The sequence below is a fragment of the Eleginops maclovinus genome, chromosome 8 (assembly GCF_036324505.1).
Source record: "Eleginops maclovinus isolate JMC-PN-2008 ecotype Puerto Natales chromosome 8, JC_Emac_rtc_rv5, whole genome shotgun sequence".
NCBI classification, from domain to species: Eukaryota; Metazoa; Chordata; class Actinopteri; order Perciformes; family Eleginopidae; genus Eleginops; species Eleginops maclovinus.
Genome location: NC_086356.1, coordinates 20224010 through 20251527, shown reverse-complemented (window position 1 = coordinate 20251527; position 27518 = coordinate 20224010). Strand labels below are relative to the sequence as shown.

Here is a 27518-nt window from a genome sequence, read left to right as displayed (position 1 = left end):
TTTCATCTAAGGGCAATTTGATGGAATCCTGCTGGGGGACCGTGGCTACGCATGCATGAAGTTCCTCATCACACCATTTCCTGATCCACAAACAAGGCAACAGAGATCATTTAATCATGCACACAGTGTCACTAGGGCCAGGATCGAAATGACATTTGGCATATTGAAGGCCCGATTCGCCTGCCTGAAGGTCCTTCGGGTCAAGCCAGACAGGGCCTGCCAAACCATAGCAGCATGTGTGGTTCTTCAGAATGTCGCCACAATAAGGAAGGAAAGAGTGCCCCCTCATGATCCTCCCCCACCCCCTGATATTACTGATCCAATCACCCTGGATCATCCAACAGGCCGTGCTGTCAGGGATGCCATTACCAACCAGTTTTTCCAATGAATTGTACACACCACAAATTAAATGCACAAAAATAAAGACATGTCACACCAATCTCTGATATTATTCATTTATTAGATGACTCTCTTTCCTGCAAGAAGAAAACGAAAAGCCAGATCAATGACACACATATAGGGTGTGGGTAGCCTATATATTAATGGAGTGATAAGACAATACCTTCTTCTCATGTTCCAGCTTTTCAATTTCTAATTCCAGCTTTCTGATCTCCAGCCTCTTCTTTGTGCGGTCTAGCTCCAGCACTTTCTTGTATAAACTGCGGACATTGTCCACTGTGGCCTACACAACCCCCACCCCATGTTGTACACATTAGCCTAGTATGCATTATATTCAGTAATTAAACAAGGAAGGAGAAACTGTACTTTGTCTGACTGTGAGGTCCCTGGGAGGGAGGCTTCAGGAGGGGAAAGCTCCTCCAAGTCCTCCTAACACACACACACACACACATTGCATTAATGACACAGGTCACTTGATTCAGACAGTACTGACAAATGATGCTCACCCTCCTAGGACATTAATGTGGCATATAGTAGCAGTAAAGTGTTTTAACCTGCATGTGTGTGTCGGAGGGGGCTGTGAGGGTCTCGTCATCATCATCATCATCATCATCATCATCATCCTGAAAAGATTCAGAATTTTACGCTGCACCCATACTTTAGGGGTGACATAGCCTAATTTACATGTCATGGATGTTATCCATTTGAATGACCTGTGTCAGAGGATGAATGCATCCTGGTGGCTGCAGGGTTGTGATGTTTCCACCCTCGACTGCATGCAACAGAAGACACATGTTACTGATGATTCAGGGGAAGAAAGCCAAAATACTCTAACATGAAGAACGATGAATGCCATACATTACCTTGCACATAGAGGGTGGACATTTCAGCTGCCCCAGGGTTAGACTGTACCCCTGCCACCCCATCCATCATCACCCTGCCACTGTTGTTGGCTAGGGCCAACTCTTCAGCAAGAGTAAAGGAGTCTGGTGCCCTCCCTCCTCCTGTGCGCCTTATTTCTACCTTCTTCTTGTTGGCTGTTAAAGACAGACACATTTAGCTCTCTCTGACAAGACACACACACACACACACACACACACACACACACACACACACACACACACACACACACACACACACACACACACACACACACACATTCTTACTTACCATTCTGAATGATGTTTTTGTACGTCATCTTCACCTGCTGCCAGGTCCGTTTGGCGCTGCTGGTACCTCTGGAAGTATTTAAGGGACATACACAGAATTAGTGAAGGGGACTAAACATTCAGTTGTCCTGCTTCATTTGTGGTTGCACATACGATACAGTAACGTTCCGACTGTTATTGTACATCGTCCTGACATACTGTATTCAGGTTGGGATTATTTTAACGGACATATAGAAGTAAAGAAATAGGCCTACTTACGAATTTACGCGGTCTGTAATTTGCTGCCAACACCCCAGTCGCGCCTTGTTTGCTGCCGCGGTGTTGGATTTAGCAGCCAGGGTCGGTTTATACTCTTCATAACTCCTCATTATGATCTCGCATTCCTCTTCTGTGAAATAGGGAGAGCGCGCCATGATCGAGAGTGTTTTTTTGCGCTGGTACCACCCCTTTTATGTGAACGCGCAGTAACTCTGGTTGAGTGAACACAGGTTCAGCTGATCAACTTCATAATCAGCGTCGTAGTACCGTTTAAGACCAATCAAGATGTCCAGGTTTAGTCAACCCCGGGTTACCGCGGAAACCCTGAGTTAGTTCTAAGTAGGTTGAACTCCGTTCGTAGTACAGGCCCCTGATGTTCCGGACCCTGGCTTGAGGAAGTTTTAGTTGAATCAGTGGCGGCTGGCCAATAGAGGGCGCTAGGGCGCCGCCCCACCACTCACCTCTCACTATATTTCCTTGAATAAGACATACAAAAAATTAAATAAAAATGAAATAATAAAATAAAAATATTTCGAAATGTATGTATATATTTTTTTAGATGTGCAAGATAAATATTTCATAGTTAATGATGAGTAAAGTTGTTTCGTTCGTTGACATTGTCTGATTGGTGACGTATTTCCGCCCTGGGGCGCAGGAATCTTTGTCCATAGACTCTCGTTAAAAGTTGTACATGCGCAGTAGCTCCTCTTCAATACAAGAGATAGGACGATGTTGGGGCGCACCTCTCCTGCGCCCCGAGCTGAATGCAGTTGGATTTGGCGGCGGGGCTGACGTCACAGCCTTCTGTCATAAAGTATGTGTATTGTCCATGTTATATATGATATATATTATTTAAATATATAGATATAGAGATATATCTAGAGATAGATATAGAGATAGATAGATATTTATTATGTATATTGGCCATCTGTATAGTAATATAGCACATCTGTATATTTGTTCATACTACATCTGTTTATACTATGCCAATTATTCCCACCTCTTTATACTGCCCGTATCTTTACATAATCACTCTTAACTGCATATACTGTACATACTCTATATATCGCACTTGTTTCTCTTTGCACTTCTATCTATCTATCTATCTATAATGTTGTTTTTGTTGTTTTCATTTATGTAAATACACTCGTTTGATACCTTAGTACATGTATGCGTGCTTTTTAAATTTTTTTATAAATTTTGGAGTTATAGCCCCCCCTGGAGAAAACTCCACCAGCCGCCACTGAGTTGAATATCCCTGATTTAAAGCTACAGTCACAGAATCAGCACTTCAGGAACAGGGTTGAAATAGAGGGGGATGAGGCATGCTACAATGTGGGATCTGTTTGGTATTTGGAGCAAAACACTTCACACACATGTTTTGTATAGATATGCCCTTATATTATATTGTTATATATTAAATATAGTATAATACGGCACCTTTAACTTACGTGCTTTCACATTCTGCTACTCTATACATTGAATATTCTACACAAATGTTCTATGTTTACTTGACTACTTTTATTTTATGTGTTTAGTAATTAGTTTCTTTGCAGATTTAGGTTATTAATACAAAGTATAAATCAAGTGATCCATTATTATATACTATTAAAGGTTTAGCTACCCAGTAATATAAAGTACCCCCAGAGAATCACTTTTACCAGTGATCACTCAATTAAAGTGATGAACACACTATAACACAGTAATCTAAAATGTAAGCTACTTAAACGGCTGCATAATGATAACTTTCACTATTGGTATTTAAAGTATATTTTAATGCTAATACTTTTATAGTTTTAACAATTTTTAAAAGTACAATTTTAAATGCAGGACTTTTACTTGTAACGGAGTATTTTTACACTGTAGTTTTGCTACTCTTACTTAAGTCAATAATCTGAGCACTTTTAATTCCTCTGTTTGTGTGTCATGAGGTAAACAGGAACTTGGTTTCTGGAATCATGTCTTCTGTTCATCACGGAAGTGGTGAGAAAAAATATATTACAGACACTCATTATACTGTAACACACATGCATGTTTATTACACATCAAACAAGCAAGAATGTGATGACTGAACATCTCATAGCCCCAACCCCCCACAGGCAAATAATGACACACACACACACACACACACACACACACACACACACACACACACACACACACACACACACACACACACACACACACACACACACAAACACACACACACACACACACACACACACACACACACACACACACACACACACACACACACACACAGTAAATTGAATGATTTACATGATCAACTTGCATGACGTGTTCTTCAGCCCGTCAGGTCGTCTGTTTGTGGAGAATGTTCAACAGTTTGACAAACAACTTTTATAAAGCTTCACACTGACATTTACATCGAGTAGATGTCAGATGTAAATCTGCTAAATTACATTTTTTAATTAAGAAAAAAGACTGATATAAGGCTTTGAGATAACTACTATATCCAAGGTCAACAAAACATAAACGCTAAAACATCCAATAAGTTACTAAAAAGACCAAATGTCTAAAGCATTGCAGCAATGTTCATTCCACTCAAAAAAACAAATACAGCAAAAACATGTTTACCATCGCTGTTGTTAAAGCCTCATCATTGAAACAATATAAATGTATTCCTGAGGGCGGTGCTAAAGAAAGTAGTCAGCAAAGATAAGGGCATTATTCATATCAAATGAAATATGGATATGTTGGCCTGATGACCTGTAGAGGAAAGGTCAGGGATACACAAAAACATTATACATCATCTTCTGGGTAACAGTGATCTCAGATCCACACACCCCGCTGTACCCACTGGCTTAATTTATTAGCATGTTGTTTCATTTGTCTTTTTAAGGCCTTAAAACATGACACAAAGCTATGTCTCACACTTACTGCACTGAGGGAACCATTCACATGACTGAATTATCCTTAGCTAGTTACACATATTGATGCAAGTTTTCATTATCTCATGCGTTAAGTCATTTTTTTTTACTTTGATGAATTGGGCCTGTTCTCATGAACATCATCTTTATATAACTCTGTTGTAAATTATGTGAAACTTTCTTACCACACCTTTTGGAAGGATATTGCGTGAATGACATGTTTTTTTTGTGTGGAGATCGGAAGTTTTCCTGCATGCTTTACGCATTGAGAGGATCTTTGAAAGAGATAATTAACATACCCAAACATGAAATAAAGGCTCAGATGTCCCACAAGTAGTATGTCATGAGGCTGTCAGATGCTTAGAATAATGACAATTTCCCAACAAAGTTGCCGCAAACTCTGTTTCCAATCATGTTGAACTCCCTTGCTACATTTATTGCAGGGAGGTTTAAAAAAAAGTGTTGTATGGCAAATTAAATCCAAAGATCGTACTTTAGTTACTGAGATCAGAAACAACTCTAAATGTTGACACTACTTGCACTCACATCATTCCGTCCCACTGTTCTGACAGCTCTACTTTCTTCCCCAATCAAACTCTAATGTTCACACGTCATTGCACCACTTACTTCAGTGAGTACTTTATCATACCCAAAACAAATGATGAACCAAACTAAAAATTAGACCTAAGTCAAACTCATTGGAATGATCCTTTAATGGACTACGTAAGGGTCGGTCTTTGATTCCCTAATGGATTCTTTGTTGTAAAAACAGAATGTAGGGGTGTGTTATGAAATTCTGTTTCCAGAAAACAACAACCAAGCTGCCCTTTTAACAAAAAGAGGGATTGTTGTTTGACTGTGGCTTCATTGCACACTTATTACTGGAATATGAGGAACTGTGTAATGACCCATGTGGTCTCAGCAAACAAAGCTGTTGCTCACAGTTACGAGTCATCCGTTTTATGGAAACTTTTTCACAGACGTATTGCATAAGTGTTTCAAATACACACGGATTAACATACAACTAGTGTACAACGTGTGTGTGCAACTGTGTTTGTGTGTGTGTGTGTGTGTGTGTGTGTGTGTGTGTGTGTGTGTGTGTGTGTGTGTGTGTGTGTGTGTGTGTGTGTGTGTGTGTGTGTGTGTGTGTGTGTGTGTGTGTGTGTGTGCATCCTGTTGTCTGGTCCATTAGCTCAGCAGTTCAAGGTAGGTGACAGGGACTTTGCCCTTTTGGTTCCCTCGTTCTCCAATCAACCAATCAGGGTCCATTCCAGGTACAGTGTACACGGTGATGAGCTGGAGAGACAGAAAATAGTTCAAGACAAATTTGGCAGAGGATGTTTAACATTTAACTACTCATTAGCAAGTCATGTTCAAAGAAAAAAGTGGGTTCATGCAGACATCTGCATTGGTCCACTGAAAGAGTTTGGTTCAAAGGACCAAAGTATGTGTAAGAATAAAGTTTGTTTTGGAATTTGATCTTTGACACTTGGGTTTCCTGCACCACAGAGGAGACAGAGCAAAAGATACCGGTCTGCCTTCTATTCATCTTACTCTGATTGATTCTCATCTCCTCCCCTGTCTGCCTCCATTTTCTCTGAGGTACGAGCGGGCATAAAGCAGACCCAACAGGAAATTATTGGTCAAAAGCATTATCATTAATTACATTTATGGTCTGCTACTCATGGCCAAACATTCAACTTCCCCAGCTCCCTGCCTCTGCTATTATCGTTCTATAAACAATCACAGGTCACTTGAATAATTTTACACATAAATATTCACAATAAAATGATTCTGGTTCAAAATAAAGGCCTGGGATGCTTTGATGAGATAATAAGATTGCACGACATTAAATGGAAACACCGATTTATAAAAAGAACAAAAAAACATGGAAAAACATTTTAGGTGTATTTTCATATACAGCTCCGAAAAAAATGAAGAGACCACTCCACATTGTTCTTAAATCTTTATCTCTACATGTATGGCAGCCATTCCAATGTCTGTTGAATTCCAACACAGAGAAATGTTGACAGTAGAATACAATAAACAAATAAATCATTCAACATACCTATAAATAGTAAAACCAGAGAAACTAATAATGCTGCAGTGGTCTCTTCATTTTTTACGGAGCAGTATATGTGTTTGCCTACAACATTTCCAAATTAGTACAGCACTGCAAATATAATATATTCATGTATTTGAGTTAATGTGTCCTTTAAAAAAAAAGAGTTAACAGGATGAAGGTTCCTGATTGGCTGTTATCAAACTACATGCCACCTCAATCTATGAACTCCCTGTCTAGCCCCTTGTTCCAGGTCTGTCATATATCTCCTGTACACCTTAAAAGAGTACTCGATCGATTGAGCATTGCAGTCCTCTAACATTACCAACTATAGAAATATTCAAAACTGAAGGCAGCAGAACCAACGACATACGTCACCTTATTCCAAGCAATCATCCTTGTGTCAACCTGAAAACTACAATGTAACACAAGTGTGTGGTGTGATGATGGTTGCGAGTGGTGCAGGGATGACGAATTTCTGTAGGCCTAACACCACCTTATGATTTTTTCAGATGCAATTGGGAGAGGTAACACGCTACAATTAGGCTTTAAACAAACTACATCACGGTCACGTGACTTCACGTCACCACCGCTAAGCTAAAGCAGCTAACAAACCCCCCAGTGTCAGTAGCCTCTGAATTTCAATCCACCAGGGCCTGCAATGAATTTGCTTCGTTCTTCACTGACAAAATTCAGAAAATCTGACAGGCAGTCGGTGTTTCTGTATCAGGTACAGCAAATGTGTTCTCCTTTTGCCCACTTAAAATCAATTCAAACACCATGACACAATTCCATCAGATTAATGATAAAGACCTAGAGGACATTATTCAACATCTGAAGTCCTCCTCCTGCTGCCTTGATATTATACCTACAAGCTTTTTCAAAGATGTTTTTCATAGCATGTCCTCAGAGCTGCTTCATATAGTAAACAAGTCTCTTCACTCAGCTGTATTTCCACAGGCCCTGAAAACTGCAGTCATTAAACCGCTCTTAAAAAAGAACAATCTAGACGCTTCAGTAATGAATAATTACAGGCCCATATCAAACCTCCCTTTTCTAGGTAAAATCATTGAAAAAGTAGTTCATAAACAGCTGAGTAATTTCTTGGATGGCAAATAAGTGTTTTGATGTGTTCTATCAGGCTTTGGACCGCACCACAGCACTGAGACTGCTCTTGTTAAGGTCTTCAATGACATCCACTTAAACTCAGACAGTGGCAGAATCTCTGTGTTAGTATTATTAGATCTCAGCGCTGCATTTCACACTGGTGACCACAACATACTGCTAGACCTACTAGAAAACTGGTTGGGACTTTTGGCAACAGTTCTAATTTGGTTTGAATCTTACTTAAAGGACAGGAAACACTTTGTTTCTATAGGCAGCTACACATCAGAGATGACAGATATGACATGTGGGGTCCCTCAAGGCTCCATCTTGGGGTCTCTTCTCTTTAACATCTACATGCTTCCACTGGCTCAGATGATGAAAAGCAACAAAACAAGTTACCATAGCTATCCAGATGGTACACACATTTACATAACCATTTCACCAGGAGACTATGCTCCAATTCAAACACTGAGTAAGTGCATTGAACAAATCAATGACTGGATGAGTCAGAACTTTCTCCAATTAAACAAAGACAAAACTGAGGTCATTCTTTTTGGAACAAAGGAGGAACGACAAAAGGTCAGCGCTGAGCTTCAGTCAGCAATGTTCAAACAGCAGCTAACGCCAGAAACCTAGGTGTAGTCATGGACTCTGACCTGAATTTCATAACACTATCACCTGAAGAACATATCTAGGATTAAAGGACTAATGTCACAGCAGGATCTGGAAAAACTTGTCCATGCTTTTATCTTCAGTAGACTGGACTACTGTAACGGTGTCTTTACAGGTCTCACTAAGAAATCCATTAGAAAGCTGCAGCTGATTCAGAACGCTGCTGCTGGGTCCTCACTAACACAGAGAGTGGATCAGTCCAGTTCTGAGGTCTTTACTCTGGCTTCCTGTCTGTCAAAGAACTGATTTCAAAGTCTGCTGGGTTTATAAAGCATTGAATGGTTTAGGCCCAAAACACCTTTGTGATCTTCCGCTACATTATGAACCATCCAGAACTCTCAGGTCTTCTGGAACGGGTCAACTTTCTGTCCCCAGAATTAGAACCAAACAAGGAGAAGCAGCGTTCAGTTATTATGCTCCAAATATCTGGAACAAACTCCCAGAACCCTGCAGGTCCGCTGCTACTCTTAATACTTTTAAATGCAGGCTGAAAACACTTCTTTTTGCCGCTGCTTTTAATGGAACTGTTCTGATCTAACATTGCACTGTGACTTTTATTCATGTGTGTTATACCTGTTGTGTTTATTTCATTATCTTTGCTCTTAAATGACTGTTTTTAAATGCCTTTTTATAATGTGTTTATGCTGCACTATTTCTAAATGCTCTTTATGTCTTTCATTTTTGTAAAGCACTTTGAATTACCTTGCAATGCTTACTCATTTCTGGGTTTTAGGGCTCACCACTCTATGTCTCCTGTAACCTGGAGAAAGACGAGCGTCTTTCTTCTGAACTTCTTTCTATCCATCTCCACAGCTCCAGATATTTTTCCCTTCAAACATGTAGACTTCTGCTCAAACCAATGCTGCCTCAGGTGAGTTTACTTCTATCAGACTTCACCCCCCTCTCTCTGAAGACAATAAAGGCTTCACACAACTTTACATCCCCTACATCTAGAAACCCACTCTTTTAAAATCGGAGTTCCCCTTTGAATTTCCTTTTCATTAAGGGTCCTATAAAGACGTTTTCACTGAACTAGAGCCCAGCACTGTCTGGTCATACTGAAAGCCCTGAAAGCTATTTTGCTAAGCAAAATAAATAAAAACATTGAACCCATAGTGGTAAAATAGTGGCTCGCAAGACCTTTTCAGGGTGGTCATGACTGTACTGTCTGCCAACACTCCCAAAAGATTATATCAATATTTTTCATGCATCCTTAGAGACAGTGATTCATTGTTACCGTCTAGTCCAGGGGTGTCAAACTCATTTTCGTTCGGGGGCCACATTAAGCCAGATTTGATCAAGTGGGCCAGACCAGTACAATTATTGCATAATAACCTATACAGTAAATAACCCCAAGTACAAATTATTCCCTTAGTTTGAGTGCAAATATTCTCAATATCTTCACATTTAATGACCTTGAATTGTATTTCTTAGGAATAATAAGTGCAATTTCAACATTCTTATTGCTCAGTTTATCATTTACACATGTTTATTACAACTTACAGATCCTAATGTGTCTACAAAAACATGTAGTCACCGTTATCTGGAACTGAACAATATCATAAATTACTTTATGATCAAAACTACTTTTCAAGATCTAGAAATGATTTGACATTCATTTCCATATCTGTGTAGTGACCCTGACTCACCAAACAAACTAAAGAGGGATCTATTAAGGAAGAAGGTTCAGTTACTCCCTGCCTTATAAATTGATAAAATGTACACATACAAAATACATAAAAGTTGTGAAAATTGCAATTAATGTCTTCTATAAAACTTTGCAAAGTCATCCCACGGGCCGGATTGGACCCTCTGGTGGGCCCGGTTTTGCCCGTGGGATGTATGTTTGACACCTCTGGTCTAAACCCTACAGCTCGTCCTCTATTGTGGAAATGTTTATTCTAGAGCAATTTTTCTTAAATTAAAATATCTCTGCTTAATATCCATTGCTGTGATGAAGATGATATTAGCTTAACTTCAATACAGTAATCTGTTGTCTCAGTATACGTACTGTGGATATGCTCCTGCATCGTTTAAGTTTCGTTTCAAGTTGTCCTAAGAGATCACTTAAGATACTCCTTCCAGGAAAAGTGAGTAACTACAGCTATCAATAATTCTTTCAATGTGCATATCTGCATGTGATTATAGTTTTAATTTAGAATTCAAGTGTCTGGACTTTTAATATACATTCTGTTCATGTGCCGGTCTCATGGATTACATTCCAGTATCTCTTTCCTGTCTATCAGTTGGCCAGACATTGTTCCCTGTGCAGAGATGTCTGGTGAGTCACACTTAGAATTCCAATGTACCTCATCAGCCAGAAGGGAAAGCTCGCTGGAATCATGAGCATCGTAGTCATACAGGACCTTGGCCTTCCTGGTGCCTGTGACAGGCAGCTGTGGCTGCTCCATGGCCAGCGTGCTGGGCCTCTGACTAGACGAAGATAAGACTGTGGCCCCTGGAGATGTTGGTCCAGACAGGAATGCCTTAGAGACAGGGTCAGGGCAGACAGCAGCAGGAGGGTGGGGGCCGCTGGCAGCATTAGCACATCTGCATGAACATACGAAGAAATAAACAGGAGTTGAGTTGTTGGTGTGCATTTCCAGGCTGTTTGTTTGAGGTTGTTACTGCTATGTGTGAAGTACTGAGAGCAGCCACATACTCAGGGTCAAGAGGGCTACTCTGAAATTGTAAACTGTTACAATCACTAAATATGTTGAGTAACGTAGTCTGAGTATCTGTTGCTTTTGGTCAATATAAAATGCATTGCAAATAAATCCAAGTGAAAATAAATAACAGTTTGTTTGATATCCGGCCTCAAAAAATTCCTGCATCAAAACATTAGTTTAGGTAGTGGAAAAGACCATTTAAGTCTACAAGAGTAGTAATTCAGTAATGCTTCAACAAGGCGTTCTGTGAGAACCACAGGCATGCAGACACCAACACCAATGACGAGGAGCTTGTTTTTCCATTTTCCTTCCGCTCTGCTGACTTCAGGATCCATGTTTATTGGAGATACAAAAAATGGCCAAAACGTTTTTCTTAACAACCGTGAAGAGAGTAATAGTGATTTCTATAAATCATGATTCAGGAATGTTTAAAGGTTAACGGGTTGATTTAAACTACGCTAGTTTATATAGTATATTTTTTCCTATTCAATTTATAGTTGACTCTACTCAGTTTCTCACTTATATTCTTTAGTTTTATTTTGTTAGAAAAGTCTTAAGAACGCTGTTATAACAGTATTTACTTTATTTAGTTGTGCTTCGTATTCTTCTTTCTGTATGCACCACATACATCAAAGCAAATTCCTTGTATGTTTGGTAATATACTGATTCTGATTCAATTGTCTTGAAGCAATTTCATTTTTATTTATTTAACACATGTTATGATTGCATTCAATATTACCCCTGAGGAAAGACACAATACAACTATTTCTCTTCTTGGAATGATGGCCATTAATTGTCATTATCCAGTAAAACACAGTGGAATTTGCTCTGTGTTGTTCAACAAGGTACTTGCTTGGGTCCACTTTATCTTCAACAGTTTTTTAGAAATGATTTAACCTATTATGTCAACAATGCTGATGGTGTTACATATGCCTAATGTTGTTTTGTTCTTCACCAACATTATAGAGCTGAGAAAACCCCTCAGTTTGTCCTTAGAAAGGATTTCTATTCAGCAGGGGACAATGACTTAATTATTGGAATTTAAATTAGAGAATAACTTAGCACTGGTGGTTTCCACAAACTAATTGTTTGAGGAGAAATGGTCTGAGCTGTTCTGCCTTGAATTATGCCCCCCTGAACTGCAGACGAATCAAATGTTAGCATTAAACTAAAGAAAAACATTCATCTTTTACTTTCAGTACTTTTGTTAATAATTATCTTTGGTTTTGTTTACACTGTCTCTTTTGTCTACTTTCTCATGTAGAGATAATTCACAATTTCTCTTCTTTATAATTGGGTTGTTTAGCATTTTCTTGTTTTATTGATGGATTGATTATTTTAAGTTGTTTTTTTGTGTATCCAACGAAGACCAGCCTCCCGTTGGGAAAGTAAACGTGGCGCCAAATGAATAAGCAATAGTTTCATGCTGGTGGTTCATCAGACGTGTGGGGAACACTTGATTGAAAGTGTACAGAGTTACATACTCAGACAGGCTCAAATGCCTGTCATTATTATTACATTTTTACCATAAATAACAACTTGGTTAGATCCTCTATAGAGCATTATAGAAATAATCAGATGATTGTATACATTCATGGGCTGGACGAAGATCGCCAGAGAGCAAAATTAAAATATGTAAAGCAATCCAATGATTCTAGAAGAATGTGAGTGTGTCTATTATCTTTAAAGGTTTTTAATAGATTCCTCCAAATCATTGATAACTGAACTGCGATATATATGTTTATGATAATTCTTATAGGTCTCATTAGAAAGAAAATTATTTTGACATAAAGATACAGTAAAACCAACTGTGGAGGGTTGGTCATAGCATCTTCAGAGATGTCATGAACAACCCTTTTTGAAATCAGAAATGATCAGAGTGTTTCACCAAAAATGATCCTCTTACTCATGCTAACAAGAGTCATGGGATTATTAAAAACATTAATTAAGTTAAATACATGTGGAAGATATTGCTGTCACGGTGCACAGATGTTTTGGTTGCAAGTTGGTGGAAGACTGGTTGTTGGTTCCTGTAGAACAAGGCAGCATATGGTTTATCTCAGAACACAATTGCATGAGTGAAAGAATGAAATGGTGTAAAAACATGGCACTGCCAGCTGTTTTCAGCCACAATGTCATTTAAAACATTTAGAAAGTTCCTTTCACATAATAACACTATCCTTTCACTACAATTACAGAGCAACATTAATAGCATGTCAATATTTTAAACCTGAACGGAATCCCTAACAAAATCATCAAAGCCATACAGGTCCTACACACCAACACCAAGACCGGGAATCATCTCCAGATGGAGAGATGGAAGTATTGTGAGATACATTTTCTTCATTGTTGTCAACAACAAAACAGGACCACAGATCAAGGCACAAACAGGCACTCGTCCCCGTCAATGCACATCTTGGATCTAGACTTTGATGTGTACCTAGGGATCCCTTCTCCCAGCGTCAGAGATGCTAAAGCCCACCAAAATGATTTTACTTTCTTGGGCTAAAGCAACGCATGGAAAACTGTGTAAAATCTCACCATATATGTAATAAATGGATCTTGGGATCAAACCTGGTATCAGTATTCATGGACTCCTGGAAAGACTTGAAAGGCCAAAGCCTGGGTGGCTTACAATACAATGGATAACATATCGATCTGACCTGCCAGATGCAATGCAGCTCTATCTGTTCAGGGTTATCTTCATGTAACGTTCTGAGTCCTGGACACTCAATGCTCAAATCCCTAATTGTTTCCATTGATGCCATATTATCTTCCTTTGAAGGGTGAAAAATCTATCTTGGAAAAACCACCCAAAGTTACAGCATAGGTTTATCACCATCTGTCTCAGTAGGCGCCTAATTCAACGGCAGTCTAAAGTTGATGGTCACTGTTTCTGCGCCAAATGGGAACTAATTTTAGACCCTTCTAGGGGTCCGAAGCTAACCTTCACAGAACTCGTGGTGAGTGGCACTGGTATCAGTCTCGAAATCTCGTGCCAGCCATGAGCAACCAGGAATGCTGAGTGACTGTACTGCAGGGTCTCTCTACTTAGGTTGCATGATGGTGAGCGGGCTAGCCCTAACCTTTTCCCTTTAAATGTTTTAACATGGTCGGTAGGCACTGTGATGTCACTGGCTTTAACAGCTGCTCATATGACCAATGGACAAAACAAACAAAGGACCATGGGATACATTTTATTCTTTTAAACTAACAGGGAGACATAGAAACATCAGCAAGAGACGCTGAATGTGTTGAACTACAGGAACACAAAGCCCTACACTGGAATATGATTTGAAACAGGAAATATTGCCGTATATACTGTACCTTCATATACTGGGAGATTAAATATGCATTACATGACAACGTTTTGTTAGGACTCAAATTAGTATTACATAGCTGTCATTAAAACCGTTTGTGAACTTGAAATGGGCCTCCAGATATTCAATATTTTCAAGGTGAGACACCACTCCTACAACAGAGAGAACTGACATCAGTAACAGTGATCGGTACTCTGTTTCTGCCCAGAGGCATTTATATTTTGTGCATACTTTATTCATCTCGAATGCAAAACTGCTGACAGATGATTGGGAAACGCTGATATAAATTGACAGCTGCTGCTGTTGCTATAAATGCTATCCTCTGAAGATGGCTGAGACCATTGCCTATAAGCTAGCAGCAGCTGTGAATTCTCACTTGTTGAGCTCCCTCTGCAAGTCCTGCATGTAGTGATGACACTGGGCGTAGTAGGTGGCCTGAGCCTCTGCAAAATCCTGCAAACAGCGCAGGTGGTTGAGCTGAGGAGAGAGGACAAAATAAATCAGTACAAATCCCCCGGCACAACAGAACCAAAAACACCAGACGTTATTATCAACATATGTGCTATTGAAAACTCTTCTTCAACATGGGTTTGATTTTCTGTCAAATGGATGACACACATACCACTATATAATTAATGTGTTATGTTGCTTCAGTTGTGATAAACGTTATTTTTTAAATGGAAAAGGCAAAAAACATAACGTTAACATAAGAAGGGAGGTGAGATGTGAGGTCTTGCACCTGCACAGCAATGCAATAACAGGCCGAGGGGGATGCTTGAGGGTTAACCACACATATATGTGTCGCTATTTAGGTCTGTTACATATGCCTTTATTCAAGGAGAATTAAAAAAAAAGATTTTTGGGAAAAAAGGTGTGAAGTTATGCCCACCCCAGCAATCTCTACACTACACTACCACTACCAATCTACTATTCAATATAAGTATAGTATAGTATAGTATCAACTTAGCCATGTACAAATTAATTTAAAATATGTAATAAACAGGTCAAACTAACTATTTAATGATCAAATCTTATTGGCTGTTTCAAACACTTCCAGGACTGCACTGTATAAAAATGAATTACAATTTCATACAGTGTAGTGCATTAAAATAAATGATATCAAACCTAGTTTACTTTAGTTTGAATTATAATGGGGCTATAGCCTGAAACAGTATTGGAATGTTAATAAATAAAGTATTGTCTGGAGTGCAGCTGTGCAGGCTTCAGTGAGTTGTACATTTCCAGTCCTCAGCGGTATAAGCTGCTGATCATTGTTACCCCTATCACTGTGAGAGCTTAAACAATTTTAAAGCACAGTGCCTCTGACAATGTGTCACAACATTTCCTGCATTGTGTGTCAACCCTGTACTTGTGCTTGATATGTAAAAACTAAATGGATAAAAAAGAACTAAGTGAAAAGATCTCAGATGACATCTGGTCTGGTATTTGGAGAGTGCACCAGAACACTATTCAGTCACACAGAGGGTGAGAATTTCTGTGGAAAAACCACATTTGTGTTACATTGCGTTTTCTACTCACCACCCTGAATAGTCATTACCACTCTGTGAGTGACTCTCCCGGTCTGATTGTCTACAGTTGTGCTGGAGTCAGTAACTCTCCAGCTGAAACCCTCGCTACAATCAAACGCTCCTATAAAGAGTCAGCCCTGCCACATCCACTCTGCCAGATCGTAGAACCAACTCGTAAGTTATACATCAAGCCTGTAACTATTTTTGGATACCTTATTGATCGGTCTTTCCCTTGCCTGATCCCGTTCTGTTTTGTCTTCCCTTGCAGTCCTGCCTGCTCTGCTCAAGTCCCTGTGGACCGCTCGGACTCGGACCCTTAACCTCCGCCTTGGTTTCCTTCCTATTCGCCCCCCTATCTCTGTTCTGACCTGCCAAGCCTTGTTGCCCTAAGAAAATAAACCTTCTAAAGCTAAAACCCCTGCGTCTGTCCGTCTCTGCACCTGGGTCCACCTGTTCTGCTGCCCGCTTAACAATTTGTTTCTTTTACACATGCAAAATCATTGGTAAACAAAAAACACTCAACAACCATGCTGGAGACTCTTAGGGAATTTTTGGCTTAGGTAGTTAAACTTTGACACAGCTCATCATTTTCTCCTTCCTCTGTCTGCGTTCCCAAGGCATAGGTCTTCCGGCCTTGGGGTGCTGTAATCTCCCTTAAGGAGGGGCGGTTTGGGCGCTTTGTTGATGCCAGTCTATGACCGAGAACAAGCTGACCTGAGATAGTTTATTGTTTAGGGACGTCTAGAAGCCCTTCTTATCTGGAACGTAGGTTCCTAGGCGCACATTATTTTCCGTGTACGACAGATCTAGTTAGATTCAGGATCCATTTTGGTCTGATCTCGCTGATGAGGACTGTTGATTTTAGAATCTGAGCTGGTTAACACCTCAGACTGCAGGAGAGATCTTCAGAATTGGTTGGGCAACCGCTCTGTCAACTCGTGGCTGCAGCAAATGTCAATTCTCCGGCCGTTAACTTCAGAATAAACCTTCAGTGTTTGTCCTCAAAGTTCCAGCTCTACTGTGTCTCTCTGAGTTTCGTCTCCAATGCTCCAGAAGTTTCCATCACAGACACTTTGTAAATATCTGGAACCTCACCGTACACATGTGTTTTTGAGTTGCAGTAAAGTATTCAACCTAAAGTATTCAACCCTTCTGGGATTGTGCTCTGTTCTATGCAAGGTATTAGGCTAAAGAATCCCAGGAACCTGTCTGGTGTTATACTTGGGACATATGGAAGGATCCGTACATGTAGGAGATCAATACCAGATCAAGATCCTGCTAGCTTCTGGAGAGAACGCTATTACTAAAAACTGGCTAATGGCTGAAGCACCAAGCAGACAATGGGTTAAGAATATTATTGCTGATATCCTAATAATGGAGAAAAGCACATACAAATTGAAAGTAATGGTATACAAATTTCTAAAGGGCTGGAAAAAATGTTCATAAACACTAAGCATTATTTGATTACTATTTAATTTGTCTCCATTAGGGCACTGTTCATTTTGAAATGTAATGTGTGTTTGTCATTTTACCCGGTAAAGTAAAAAACAATAAAAGAAAGTTACAAAAATAAAAATAATAACTGCTCCCCGTGTTGATATATGGTGTAATATAATAATATATATTTTAATGGAAACTATACATTTTCTGTAAATGTTTTAAATTACATTTCTTAGAGTGGATAGTTACTGAATCCTTTATCTATTCACATTTCTCGGCTTAACGGTTTAAAAGAGTGGAATTTGCATTTGTTAGTATAGCTTTTCTATAAATTGTAGTTTTTAAGCAGCTGTGTATTGGTGAGTTGTGAGGTTGTATAGCCTCAGTGATCTAGATCAGTGGTTTTCAAACTTTATTTGGCCAAGGCACACCAAAGACCAAGCCAAAATCTGAAGGCACACCTATAATCATATCCGGGCAAAATACCCTCTATAACACATAGGAGCACTGTTATCACTCTGCCTATTGTTTCTATATTGTGAAATAAGTGTGTAGGACAAAGTACTGATAAAGTAAATAAAAAATCATTCATAACCTTTTGTACAGTTAAAAGCACTAGGCCTAATTGTTTAGAAATCCCAAGGCATGCCAGGATTTGTTTCATGGCACACCAGTGTGGCGCGGCACACCGTTTGGGAACCACTGATCTAGATGGTTGGTTAATGAACATCAGAAGCTGAAAACCTCTCCAATCCTCCTCCCCTTTCCGTATTGTCTCATTTCTGATAAATAATAATTCATGTTGCTCAACCCCATGCAATCACTGCTGGGATCAGCACTGTCTTGTGACTCTGACTAAGAGCTTTCATCACTGGCTCACAGAGGGGATCCCCTGATGTAAACTCACATGTGTGCTGCTGATTCCTTCAAGCAGCAGCCGGGTGACCTCAGCCTGCCGGTCAAACTCAGTCTGCGCCACACGCAGCTCGTGCTCCGCCTGCACACAGATGTGGAGGGAAAGGAAAGACACATTTGAAGGACTGTGTGGACATATTTAACTATATCTTGGAGCATTTAGACACAAACAATATCCATTAGTGTAGGCACTTACTTTGTCCACTTCCTCGCTCAGCAGCTGAGAGAAGCAACATGAGGACAGAAAAAAAGCAGGCATCAACACGGTGTCATATACACTCACACTTCCATGTAGAAAATACAATATAACCAATCTGAAACTATGAGGAGCGCTAGCAAGGTGAGGGTTAGTAAGCTGAAACTACATTCAGGTGTTTCTAAACCTAGTCTGTTTCTGTCACTATGACAATTTCTACCTTAAGTTTAAAGGGGGTTAACTTGATCTGACCCACTGATCCCAGGCCAGTTTGAAGTCACCCACTTTAAATCAAACATTTAAATGTTTTTTATTTAATCTCATTTTTGTAATATCATTATTTTTCTATTTAAATAATGTATTGTATATTCTGTGTGCAATAGTAAAGATCAGAGGTGGGACCAAGTCACTGTTTGGCAAGTCCCAAGTAAGTCCCAAGTCTCAGCAGTCAAGTCCAAGTCAAGTCCCAAGTAAAGACAGAGAAGGGCAAGTCGAGTCCAAGTCCAAGTAACACCAAAGCCAAGTCGAGTCCAAGTCCAAGTCCCAAGCTTCTTCGAGTCCTGAACAAGTCATCATGTACTCTTCACTTAATAATGCCATTATCAGACTAACGATCACACAATTTCAACATATCAACCTAATCTTCAGTATTTTTTTATACATACAGATTAAACTATGCATATATTTTATATATCTGTATATACGCATGCGCCCAAAGACCTTCAAAGTATTGTGTGTGAATGGTGGGTTAGAAATGTATGAGCACGGAAGGCACCACTGTCATCCTAAAGTTGGTAAAGCGCCTTGACTAGTGAGGCATGGACTGTGTGGATGCATGTAACTGGCATTGATGCTTCAGTGGATGCCAGTTACAGTAGGTCAACATTTTGCTTAAATCACAAAGAAACCTAATATTTCAATAAAACAATGTTTAATCTGCATAACAATTAAGCAGCATGACTACACACAATGAAAGGTGCTGGGGGTAGGCGCTTGAGAGACAGACAGACAGAGAGAGAGACAGAGTACACCTCCCTAATCTTAGTTATTTGTGTACATACCTGCAAACTCAGAAGGGCTGAAAAAGGTGACAAACTAAACCGTTGTAGGGGGGTCTGGGGGGTCTGGGGGGTCTGGGGGCACTTGTCAGCCTGTGTTGTGTATGAAACATGGCAGCAAAATGTAACCATCGACGAAAGGATTTCATCTGATTTCAAAAGTGAGGTTAGTTTTTGGTCAGATGTTTTAAAAAGGATTGCTGACGTTACATTAACCCTTGCGTCCTGTAACTCCGCTTTCCGTGCGCACCACGAGAAACTAGGAGAAATCAATAATGGAAACTTTCTGGCCCACATCGAACTCCTTGCGCGTTACGACCCCGTGTTGGAGAAGTTGATCAGAAGTAAAAGTAAAATCAAATACTTAAGCCCAAAAATTCAAAACGAGATGATCTCAATCATGGCACAAACTGTCTTAGACGAAATAGTGAAAGAAATCCATGAGGCAGAATTTTATTCGGTCATATTAGACACAACACAAGACATTTCCAAAGTGGATCAGCTAAGCCAAGTGCTCCGCTATGTCACGATTCCTAAAGATGACAATGATGTGCCCTCAGACGTGCAAATTCACGAGAGTTTCATGGGTTTCCATTCAGTCCACGACCAAAGCGCACACGGCTTAGAAAAAATTATTCTCGAGCTGTTAGAGATGAAAGGAATCTCGGTCAATAAATGCAGAGGACAGGGATACGATGGCGCAGCCACAATGAGCGGGGTCTACTCTGGCTTACAAAAAAGAATCTCGGATAGGGAACCAAATGCAATGTACGTTCATTGCGCTTCTCACAATCTAAATCTAGTTTTAAACGATGCGTGCCAGAATGTGGCAAAGGTGAGAGCGTACTACGATACAGTAGAGAAACTGTATGACTTCTTCAGCGCAAGCATTAAACGTTGGGAAATTTTGGAAGTGCAGTTCAAAGTGGCAGGGCAGCCAACTCTTAAACGTCTATGCCCGACACGTTGGGCATCCAGAAATGATGCGGTGCGCGCCCTTCGGTTTCGTTACCCAGACGTAATGAAAGCGCTCACTAAAATATCCCTGCTGTCCAAAAAACCCAAAGAACGCGCGGAGGCCACTGGTCTCAAAGCCAGCATGGAAAATTTTGAATTTGTGTTTCAAACGGTCATACAGGGTAAAATTCTTGAGTCAGTCCACATTGTTTCCCAACATCTCCAAAAACAAAACGTGGACATACTACAGGCAAGCCAGTATCTCTCAAGTGCGTCTGACAGCCTTGCGTCACTCAGAGGTGAATATGACAGCCTCAAAGAAGCTGCCCAAGACCTGGCCAAATTGTGGGGTATCTCTCCTGTATTTCCCGAGAAACGCAACAGGCGTACGAAAACCTATTTCGACGAATTGTGTGAGGACGAAAGGCTTACGAATGCAGAGGAGAATTTTAAAGTGTCGGTCTTCTACGCCACTTTAGACATAGTCGTTGCGCAGGTGGGTCGCAGGTTTGAAAGCATGCGAGAAGTGGCACGAAGGTTTGGGTTTTTACGCCCCGAGGAACTCATCTCGAAATCCGATGGTGAGTTATATGCATCAGCAAGTACTCTGGCTGCGCAATATAATGACGACTTATCTGCTGATTTTCCTGATCAGATCCTGTCATTTAGAAGCGCATTACTACCCGCTCTAAAAGAAATTGAACGTGGTGGGGTACAAGATTTGGCACGCACTCTCTTTGTGAAACACAGTTCCATATTGTCCAGTCTGCCTGACGTTGCCACAGCTATAAAATTGTTCTTGACCATACCCGTAACCGTTGCAACAGCAGAGAGGTCGTTTTCTAAACTAAAATTGATAAAAACATACTTGCGAAGCACTATGTCGCAAGATAGGCTACGGGGCCTAGCCATCATTTCTATAGAGAACAGGCGCGCTCGCAAGTTAGATTTAAACGGTGTGGTTAGAGACTTCGCTCATAGGTGCGCTAGGAGGAGTGCCCACATATACTCGTATCCAAAGATGTAAATGCTCTGTTTATCATCATTAATGTTACTTTTATTGCTGACTGTTGTTGCTGACTGTTTCATTGTTAGAATTATATGTAATAAATGGATTGGATAGCCTACTCTGTGTACAGAATATTAATGGGTTAACAAAACATCTATATAGGCCTATGGATTAAATGGGCATGGGATGTCAGGGGCTGAGTTGCAGCATCTTTTTCACTATTTTATGCAATCAAAACACACACACACAGGCCTATATATATATTAGGATATATATATAAAGAGAGAGAAGTAGGAGTAGGCTAGTAGTAAGGAGGCCGTGGCAGGTGGCGGTGGGGGGCCCCAGTCTAAGTACCTGCAGGGGGGCCCCAAGTGCTTGTGTTACGCCAGTGAGGATAACATATCGCCCACGGCAGTTTTGTCATTGTATGTATAGCCTATATTTGTATTACGCTATCATCATTCAACATGTAGAATGAACGTGTTATCTATAGAGTCGATTTACATAGATAATTCACAACCATGAACCTAATCTGGATCTTAAACCTGCCAATTGCAACTGAGAGAGACGCAGACCAGACGGACAGCTCTCGACTAGGCTTCCCTTCCGTGGCACAATTGCATCTTTTCCGTAGATGAAATCCGGGGAAATCGTGAATATTAATGAGGGGAAACCCGGGGATTATCCAATCACGCTGGTTAGGTCCCTGATCCAATCCAAAAAGGCCAAAATCCACCACATGATTGCATTGCTCGCACTTGCCTGCCGGCTCTCTCACTTTGCGGTCTTTGGGGCTTCGCAGGTTCGCATTGCAGGGAAGGATGTCCATGATCAGGAAATTTAGCTTTTGACTCGAGGCATGTCAAGTCATTACAAGTAAAAGAGGCAAAGTCCGAGTCAAGTCTCGAGTTAATAGTATTCAAGTCCAAGTCAAGTCTGAAGTCATTAAAATCATGACTCGAGTCTGACTCGAGTCCAAGTCATGTGACTCGAGTCCACATGTCTGGTAAAGATGCAGGAACCACCATTATCGGACTGGATGTCCTGATCATGTTTACACAACTGATATGCCAGCATTAACATTAGTTGAGAACACATGTCTGCCTTCACTAAGAATTTAACCTTCATCTCATCTTATTAACCATCATATTTTTTAAAGCATGTAAGTGTCAGCATTAACAAAATGCACAACCTTCCAAACCACAGGAGCACTCTAAATACACTCTGTAAATAATCTTTGAAAATCTCTGACACATCAATATCTCCATGGCTAGTGATGGCCATCCTTCAAGGTGCATTTAGGGGCTCTCAAACAACTCTGTGCATATGTATTGAATTAAACGTATTTATTTTTGTTTTAACCTATTTTAATGAGGTGTTATGTATTTCAATAACTATGGTAGTCTATCCTCTTTTACTGTTAAATACCTTGTGGTGTATTGGGTCTGTTTATATGCAGTTGTTTACTCCCTGAGGTCATAGGGAGTGCAGAGAGTGATGTGGTACAACAGGATGTTGTATAACAAACCTCTGGAATATGTCAGAAGGCCTCCAGGGATGAGTAAGACAAAGACTAACGTATATCTCACCTTATTTGGGTACGTGCAAGACATGGTGTACGAACGTATAGATCACCTTATTTGGGTACACATTCTTATAGAACATCGCATTTTGACACACACCCACATTTCTCCTATAAAGTGTATGCACAAAGAGATTTCGGGGGGACTTCCACAATTGGCTCTGGGAACCTCGCATCGCCCGTGTTGGTGTATGATACTATGCTGTTGTAATAAACCTTATTATATACAAGCTGGTGTCTCCGGAGACTTCTTCATCATCTTCACAAACATCGCTACAAGATATACTTCAACTTTGTGCTGTAATTTCTGAAGGAAAGTGCCTAACAGATTAATGATATGATGGTCATTTGGTAAATGGTCATTTTTTAAAAATTAAGTGACATCATAATGTGCCTTTTACAAACAAGAACGTTTGTCTGAGAAACTGAAGTGTGTGTGTGTGTGTGTGTGTGTGTGTGTGTGTGTGTGTGTGTGTGTGTGTGTGTGTGTGTGTGTGTGTGTGTGTGTGTGTGTGTGTGTGTGTGTGTGTGTGTGTGTGTGTGTGTCAGCTGCAGGAGTTGGCCAGCAGCCTGAACTCGAGTTGAACTGTACTCTACTTTCTGCAGCTGCTCACTCACAAATATGAGGGGCACCTAGGGACATTATTCAGAAATACCGTTCACACACACATGTGAAACACTCTCACACATACAACTGAAACCAAAAGCTCTCAAACACATGTGAAAATCTCTCACACACACATATGAAATGGTCTCACACACACATGTGAAACACTCTCACACCCACATATGAAACACTCTAACACACAACTGAAACCAAAAGCTCTCACACACACATGTGAAACACTCTCACACACACATATGAAACACTCTAACACACAACTGAAACCAAAAGCTCTCACACTCACATGTGAAACACTCTCACACACACATGTGAAACGCTCTCACACACACATGTGAAACGCTCTCACACACACATATGAAACGCTCTCACACACACATGTGAAACGCTCTCACACACACATATGAAACGCTCTCACACAAACATATGAAACGCTCTCACACACATGAAACGCTCTCACACACACATGTGAAACGCTCTCACACTCACATGTGAAACGCTCTCACACACACATATGAAACGCTCTCACACACACATGTGAAACGCTCTCACACACACATGTGAAACGCTCTCACACTCACATGTGAAACGCTCTCACACACACATATGAAACGCTCTCACACTCACATGTGAAACGCTCTCACACACACATGTGAAATGTTGAGTTCAGTAGGGAACTAGGAGTGCATTACAGTTAAAAAGGAAGGCCTTCCTGTCACATGAAGGAAGCAGGATGCTAAATTTCAAGGAAGTCAACTTCAACCACAATGAATGTTCATTTGATCCTCATCATTTTCCAAGTCCAAACTTTATTGTTTGCAGTGAGAGGTAATGAAGAGGATGTTTTAAGGTTTTTCAATAGTGCTTTGCAATGCATTGAGTCACTGCAAAGTGAAGAATCCAACCATTTGGATCAGGAGAGGCTTTTTCGAGTGCTTGATGACCACACAGGAACTATATCTGCATTTCTTGCTGTGTTAAGGTATGGTCATGATAATAGGGATGTCAGTGAGCTACTAGGATCATTATATAGATGCTTTCGCAACTTGCTGCATGAACATGAGGCCAGACGGAGATCCACTGATGTGACAAACAATCTAATACCCCCAACAACCTTGACTGGCCATCCAGGTCGACCCCAATACAGCACAACCGCTGAACAGATTTCTCATTGTGTGTCCATTGGTATGACATGGCAGGGAATTGCATCATGCTTTGGAATCAGTCGAAGAACCCTATACAGACACAGGCAAACTCTGGAAGTTGAGCCATTAAGATATGCAGTATTGTCAAACCAAGATCTGGACAGCATTGTGACAAATATACTGCAGAACACTCCAAATGCAGGTGAAGCATACAGTATGTAATTGGAAGCCTGCGATCACGTGGCCTAAGAGTCATACCTGCAAACTCAGAAGGGCTGAAAAAGGTGACAAACTAAACCGTTGTAGGGGGGTCTGGGGGCATCCCCCCACCCAGCCTTTGTACACGTTGCCTAGCAACGCCGCACATGCGCATTATATCCTGCTCCACTCCGAGTTATAGTAGTAGGCTATTCATGGGAAACGCATGGACAGCACGTTAAGATCTCGGCCAAGTCGTCATTAAAAGCAGTTCTTCATTATTTAAGTTAAGCGGCGGTAACGCCAGTGTTAAACACGGTGTTAAACAAGGTGTTAAACACGCAAATGCCGGTTGGTGTGCGTACGTCATTGAGTGTTTATCGGTCCACGGCCGTAATGAACGTGTCGCATTGGTCCATATGTAATGCGCACGTTCTGTTGTTCCCATTGGCATAGAGCTATTGAACATTAATTTTAACAAAGGATACGGATAACATATAGCCCACGGCAGTTTTGTCATTGTATGTATAGCCTATATTTTTATTACGCTATCATCATTCAACATGTAGAATGAACGTGTAATCTATAGAGTCGATTTACATAGATAATTCACAACCATGAACCTAATCTGGATCTTAAACCTGCCAATTGCCAACAATTGTTACTACATATAAAATATGTTTTCATTTTTAGATTGCGTGTTTCAAAGGCATCTGCGTCTTGTGTACATAACACAGCGCAATATGAATGATGTCATTTCCAACAGTGAAGCGTTATATGTGCTTACTGTAAACTAACTCTACACACGGTCGCCAGCGTTTGTAGATTTTGTTCGTAACTCCAAACTTTTCGTAGCTACTAAAAAGTTGATGAATGCGAAACCGAAATAATTGATCCGAACGGATCACGGATCAAAGATGATCCGTTGCACCACTACTAGCTACTCACTAAACCACACACGGATGTGTATTTGTTCATTACGTGTTCGTTTTCATCCCTCTCATATCTGACCACAATGACAGCCGCCAGTAATATCAGGTAACAGGACGGATGCTGTGGAGATCAGCCTTCACAAACGTATTGTGTTCGCATTGAACGAGGTGACGTAGAACTGGTCTAGCTAGGCTAACTTTAACACAATTCACTGAGGTTAGCTAGCAACCTAACAAGCTGATAAGCTGAAGCATGTTAATACACTTTATTTGGCTCAAATAATTTTACTTCTGCAACGTTAAAATGATACAGCATACAATGTTTTTGCCAGAGTACCTGCTACTAGATTTACCTCAAAACTTGTATCTGTAACGTATCCCGAAAATTGTCCAGAAGAACCACTCGCTGACGACTGAGCACTCCACTCCAAGAGGGACCGATGGGTAAAAGCGCGCGCTGTGGTTTATCTTGCTTATGATTGGTCGGTGGTCGTGGAACGCGAGTCATTTGAACAAAGATTTTATTTATTGTGAAGATAGCAAACTTGTTTCTTGCTCATTATACAGTCGGTTATACAGTCTATGGTTGGTCGGTCAGTCGTCGGTCAGCCCCCCCCCCCCTAAAAAAAAACCTCTTCGGATCTACACGATTCACATCAATGACATATTTTGAGTTGAAAACGGCGAATTTCGCCGAAAGGTGACTAGTTTGCAGGTATGAAGAGTTCAGCGTTGGCGGGTCAGACAGAGCCTGCATCAAGTTGATCCCATTGGGCGGTCATTTAGACGTCGTCATTCTATACGACGAAGGGTCTACAGTGTTCAGGTCCCCAACCAATTATGGTAAGTTGACTTGTAAACTGTTCAGATGTGCACATTTTAAGTACATACTTTCTTTAATGTAGTGTATATCTCCCAACAGGCATTTTGACGGCAACCACAAGCTGGTTAGGTGGCGGATGGTCTTTCATGGCTGTGTCGATGGCTTTAGCCGGACTATTATATACTTAGGGTGCTTATCTAACAACAGAGCTTCAAGTGTCTTGTCATTATTTATAGAAGCAGTAGAAAACTTTGGTTTGCCTTTAAGGGTCAGATGTGATCACGGTATGGAAAATATACATGTTGCCCGTTTTATGTTGGAAATAAGGGGGTTGAACAGTCGTAGCGTTATTACAGGTGTTTCAGTACACAACCAAAGGATTGAGAGACTATGGGCAGAACTCAATAGAGTTGTATCAAGACACTTTGCAAATAGTTTCACTTTATGGAGGAACAGGGTATACTGGATTTATTGAATGAACTTCCATCTTTTTTGTCTGCATTATGTCTATTTACCAAGAATTGAAAGGGCAGTAACAGAATTCATCAACCAGTGGAACAACCAT

General features: G+C 40.5%; 3 protein-coding genes across 4 annotated transcripts in view; 1 reads left to right on the top strand and 2 right to left on the bottom strand.

Moving 5' to 3' along the window:
• Positions 1–439, top strand: part of LOC134868003 (putative nuclease HARBI1) — a 1701-nt gene extending 1262 nt beyond the window's left edge. Inside the window, exon 4 of the mRNA XM_063888853.1 lies at positions 12–439. Within this exon, the coding sequence (XP_063744923.1) occupies positions 12–388 (377 nt within the window). The 3' untranslated portion in view covers positions 389–439. The remainder of the gene's footprint in view (positions 1–11) is intronic.
• A 5-nt stretch (positions 440–444) lies between these two features.
• Positions 445–2194, bottom strand: LOC134868004 (uncharacterized). The gene is made up of 7 exons (XM_063888854.1): positions 1827–2194; positions 1570–1637; positions 1263–1436; positions 1113–1171; positions 954–1022; positions 766–828; positions 445–682 (listed from the first exon to the last, which is right to left on the bottom strand). The coding sequence occupies exons 1-7, from the start codon at positions 1979–1981 to the stop codon at positions 533–535; spliced, it is 738 nt and encodes a 245-aa protein (XP_063744924.1). The 5' UTR covers positions 1982–2194; the 3' UTR covers positions 445–532.
• A 3681-nt stretch (positions 2195–5875) lies between these two features.
• Positions 5876–27518, bottom strand: part of sh3glb2b (SH3-domain GRB2-like endophilin B2b) — a 68517-nt gene continuing 46874 nt past the window's right edge. For both annotated transcript variants that reach the window (XM_063889424.1, XM_063889426.1), the window contains 5 exons: positions 18628–18651; positions 18424–18513; positions 14924–15024; positions 10868–11108; positions 5876–6013 (listed from right to left, as the gene is read on the bottom strand). In XM_063889424.1, coding sequence (XP_063745494.1) covers positions 5906–6013; positions 10868–11108; positions 14924–15024; positions 18424–18513; positions 18628–18651 — 564 coding nt within the window. In that variant the 3' untranslated portion in view covers positions 5876–5905. The remainder of the gene's footprint in view (positions 6014–10867; positions 11109–14923; positions 15025–18423; positions 18514–18627; positions 18652–27518) is intronic.

Excerpts from the sequence above, each read along its gene's own strand:
- LOC134868004 (XM_063888854.1), bottom strand. The coding sequence starts at position 1,981 with ATGGCGCGCTCTCCCTATTTCACAGAAGAGGAATGCGAGATCATAATG. Across the intron at positions 1,638-1,826 it reads ATTACAGACCGCGTAAATTC|AGGTACCAGCAGCGCCAAAC; the intron begins GTAAGTAGGCCT and ends AAATACTTCCAG. Across the intron at positions 1,437-1,569 it reads CAAAAACATCATTCAGAATG|CCAACAAGAAGAAGGTAGAA; the intron begins GTAAGTAAGAAT and ends TGTCTTTAACAG.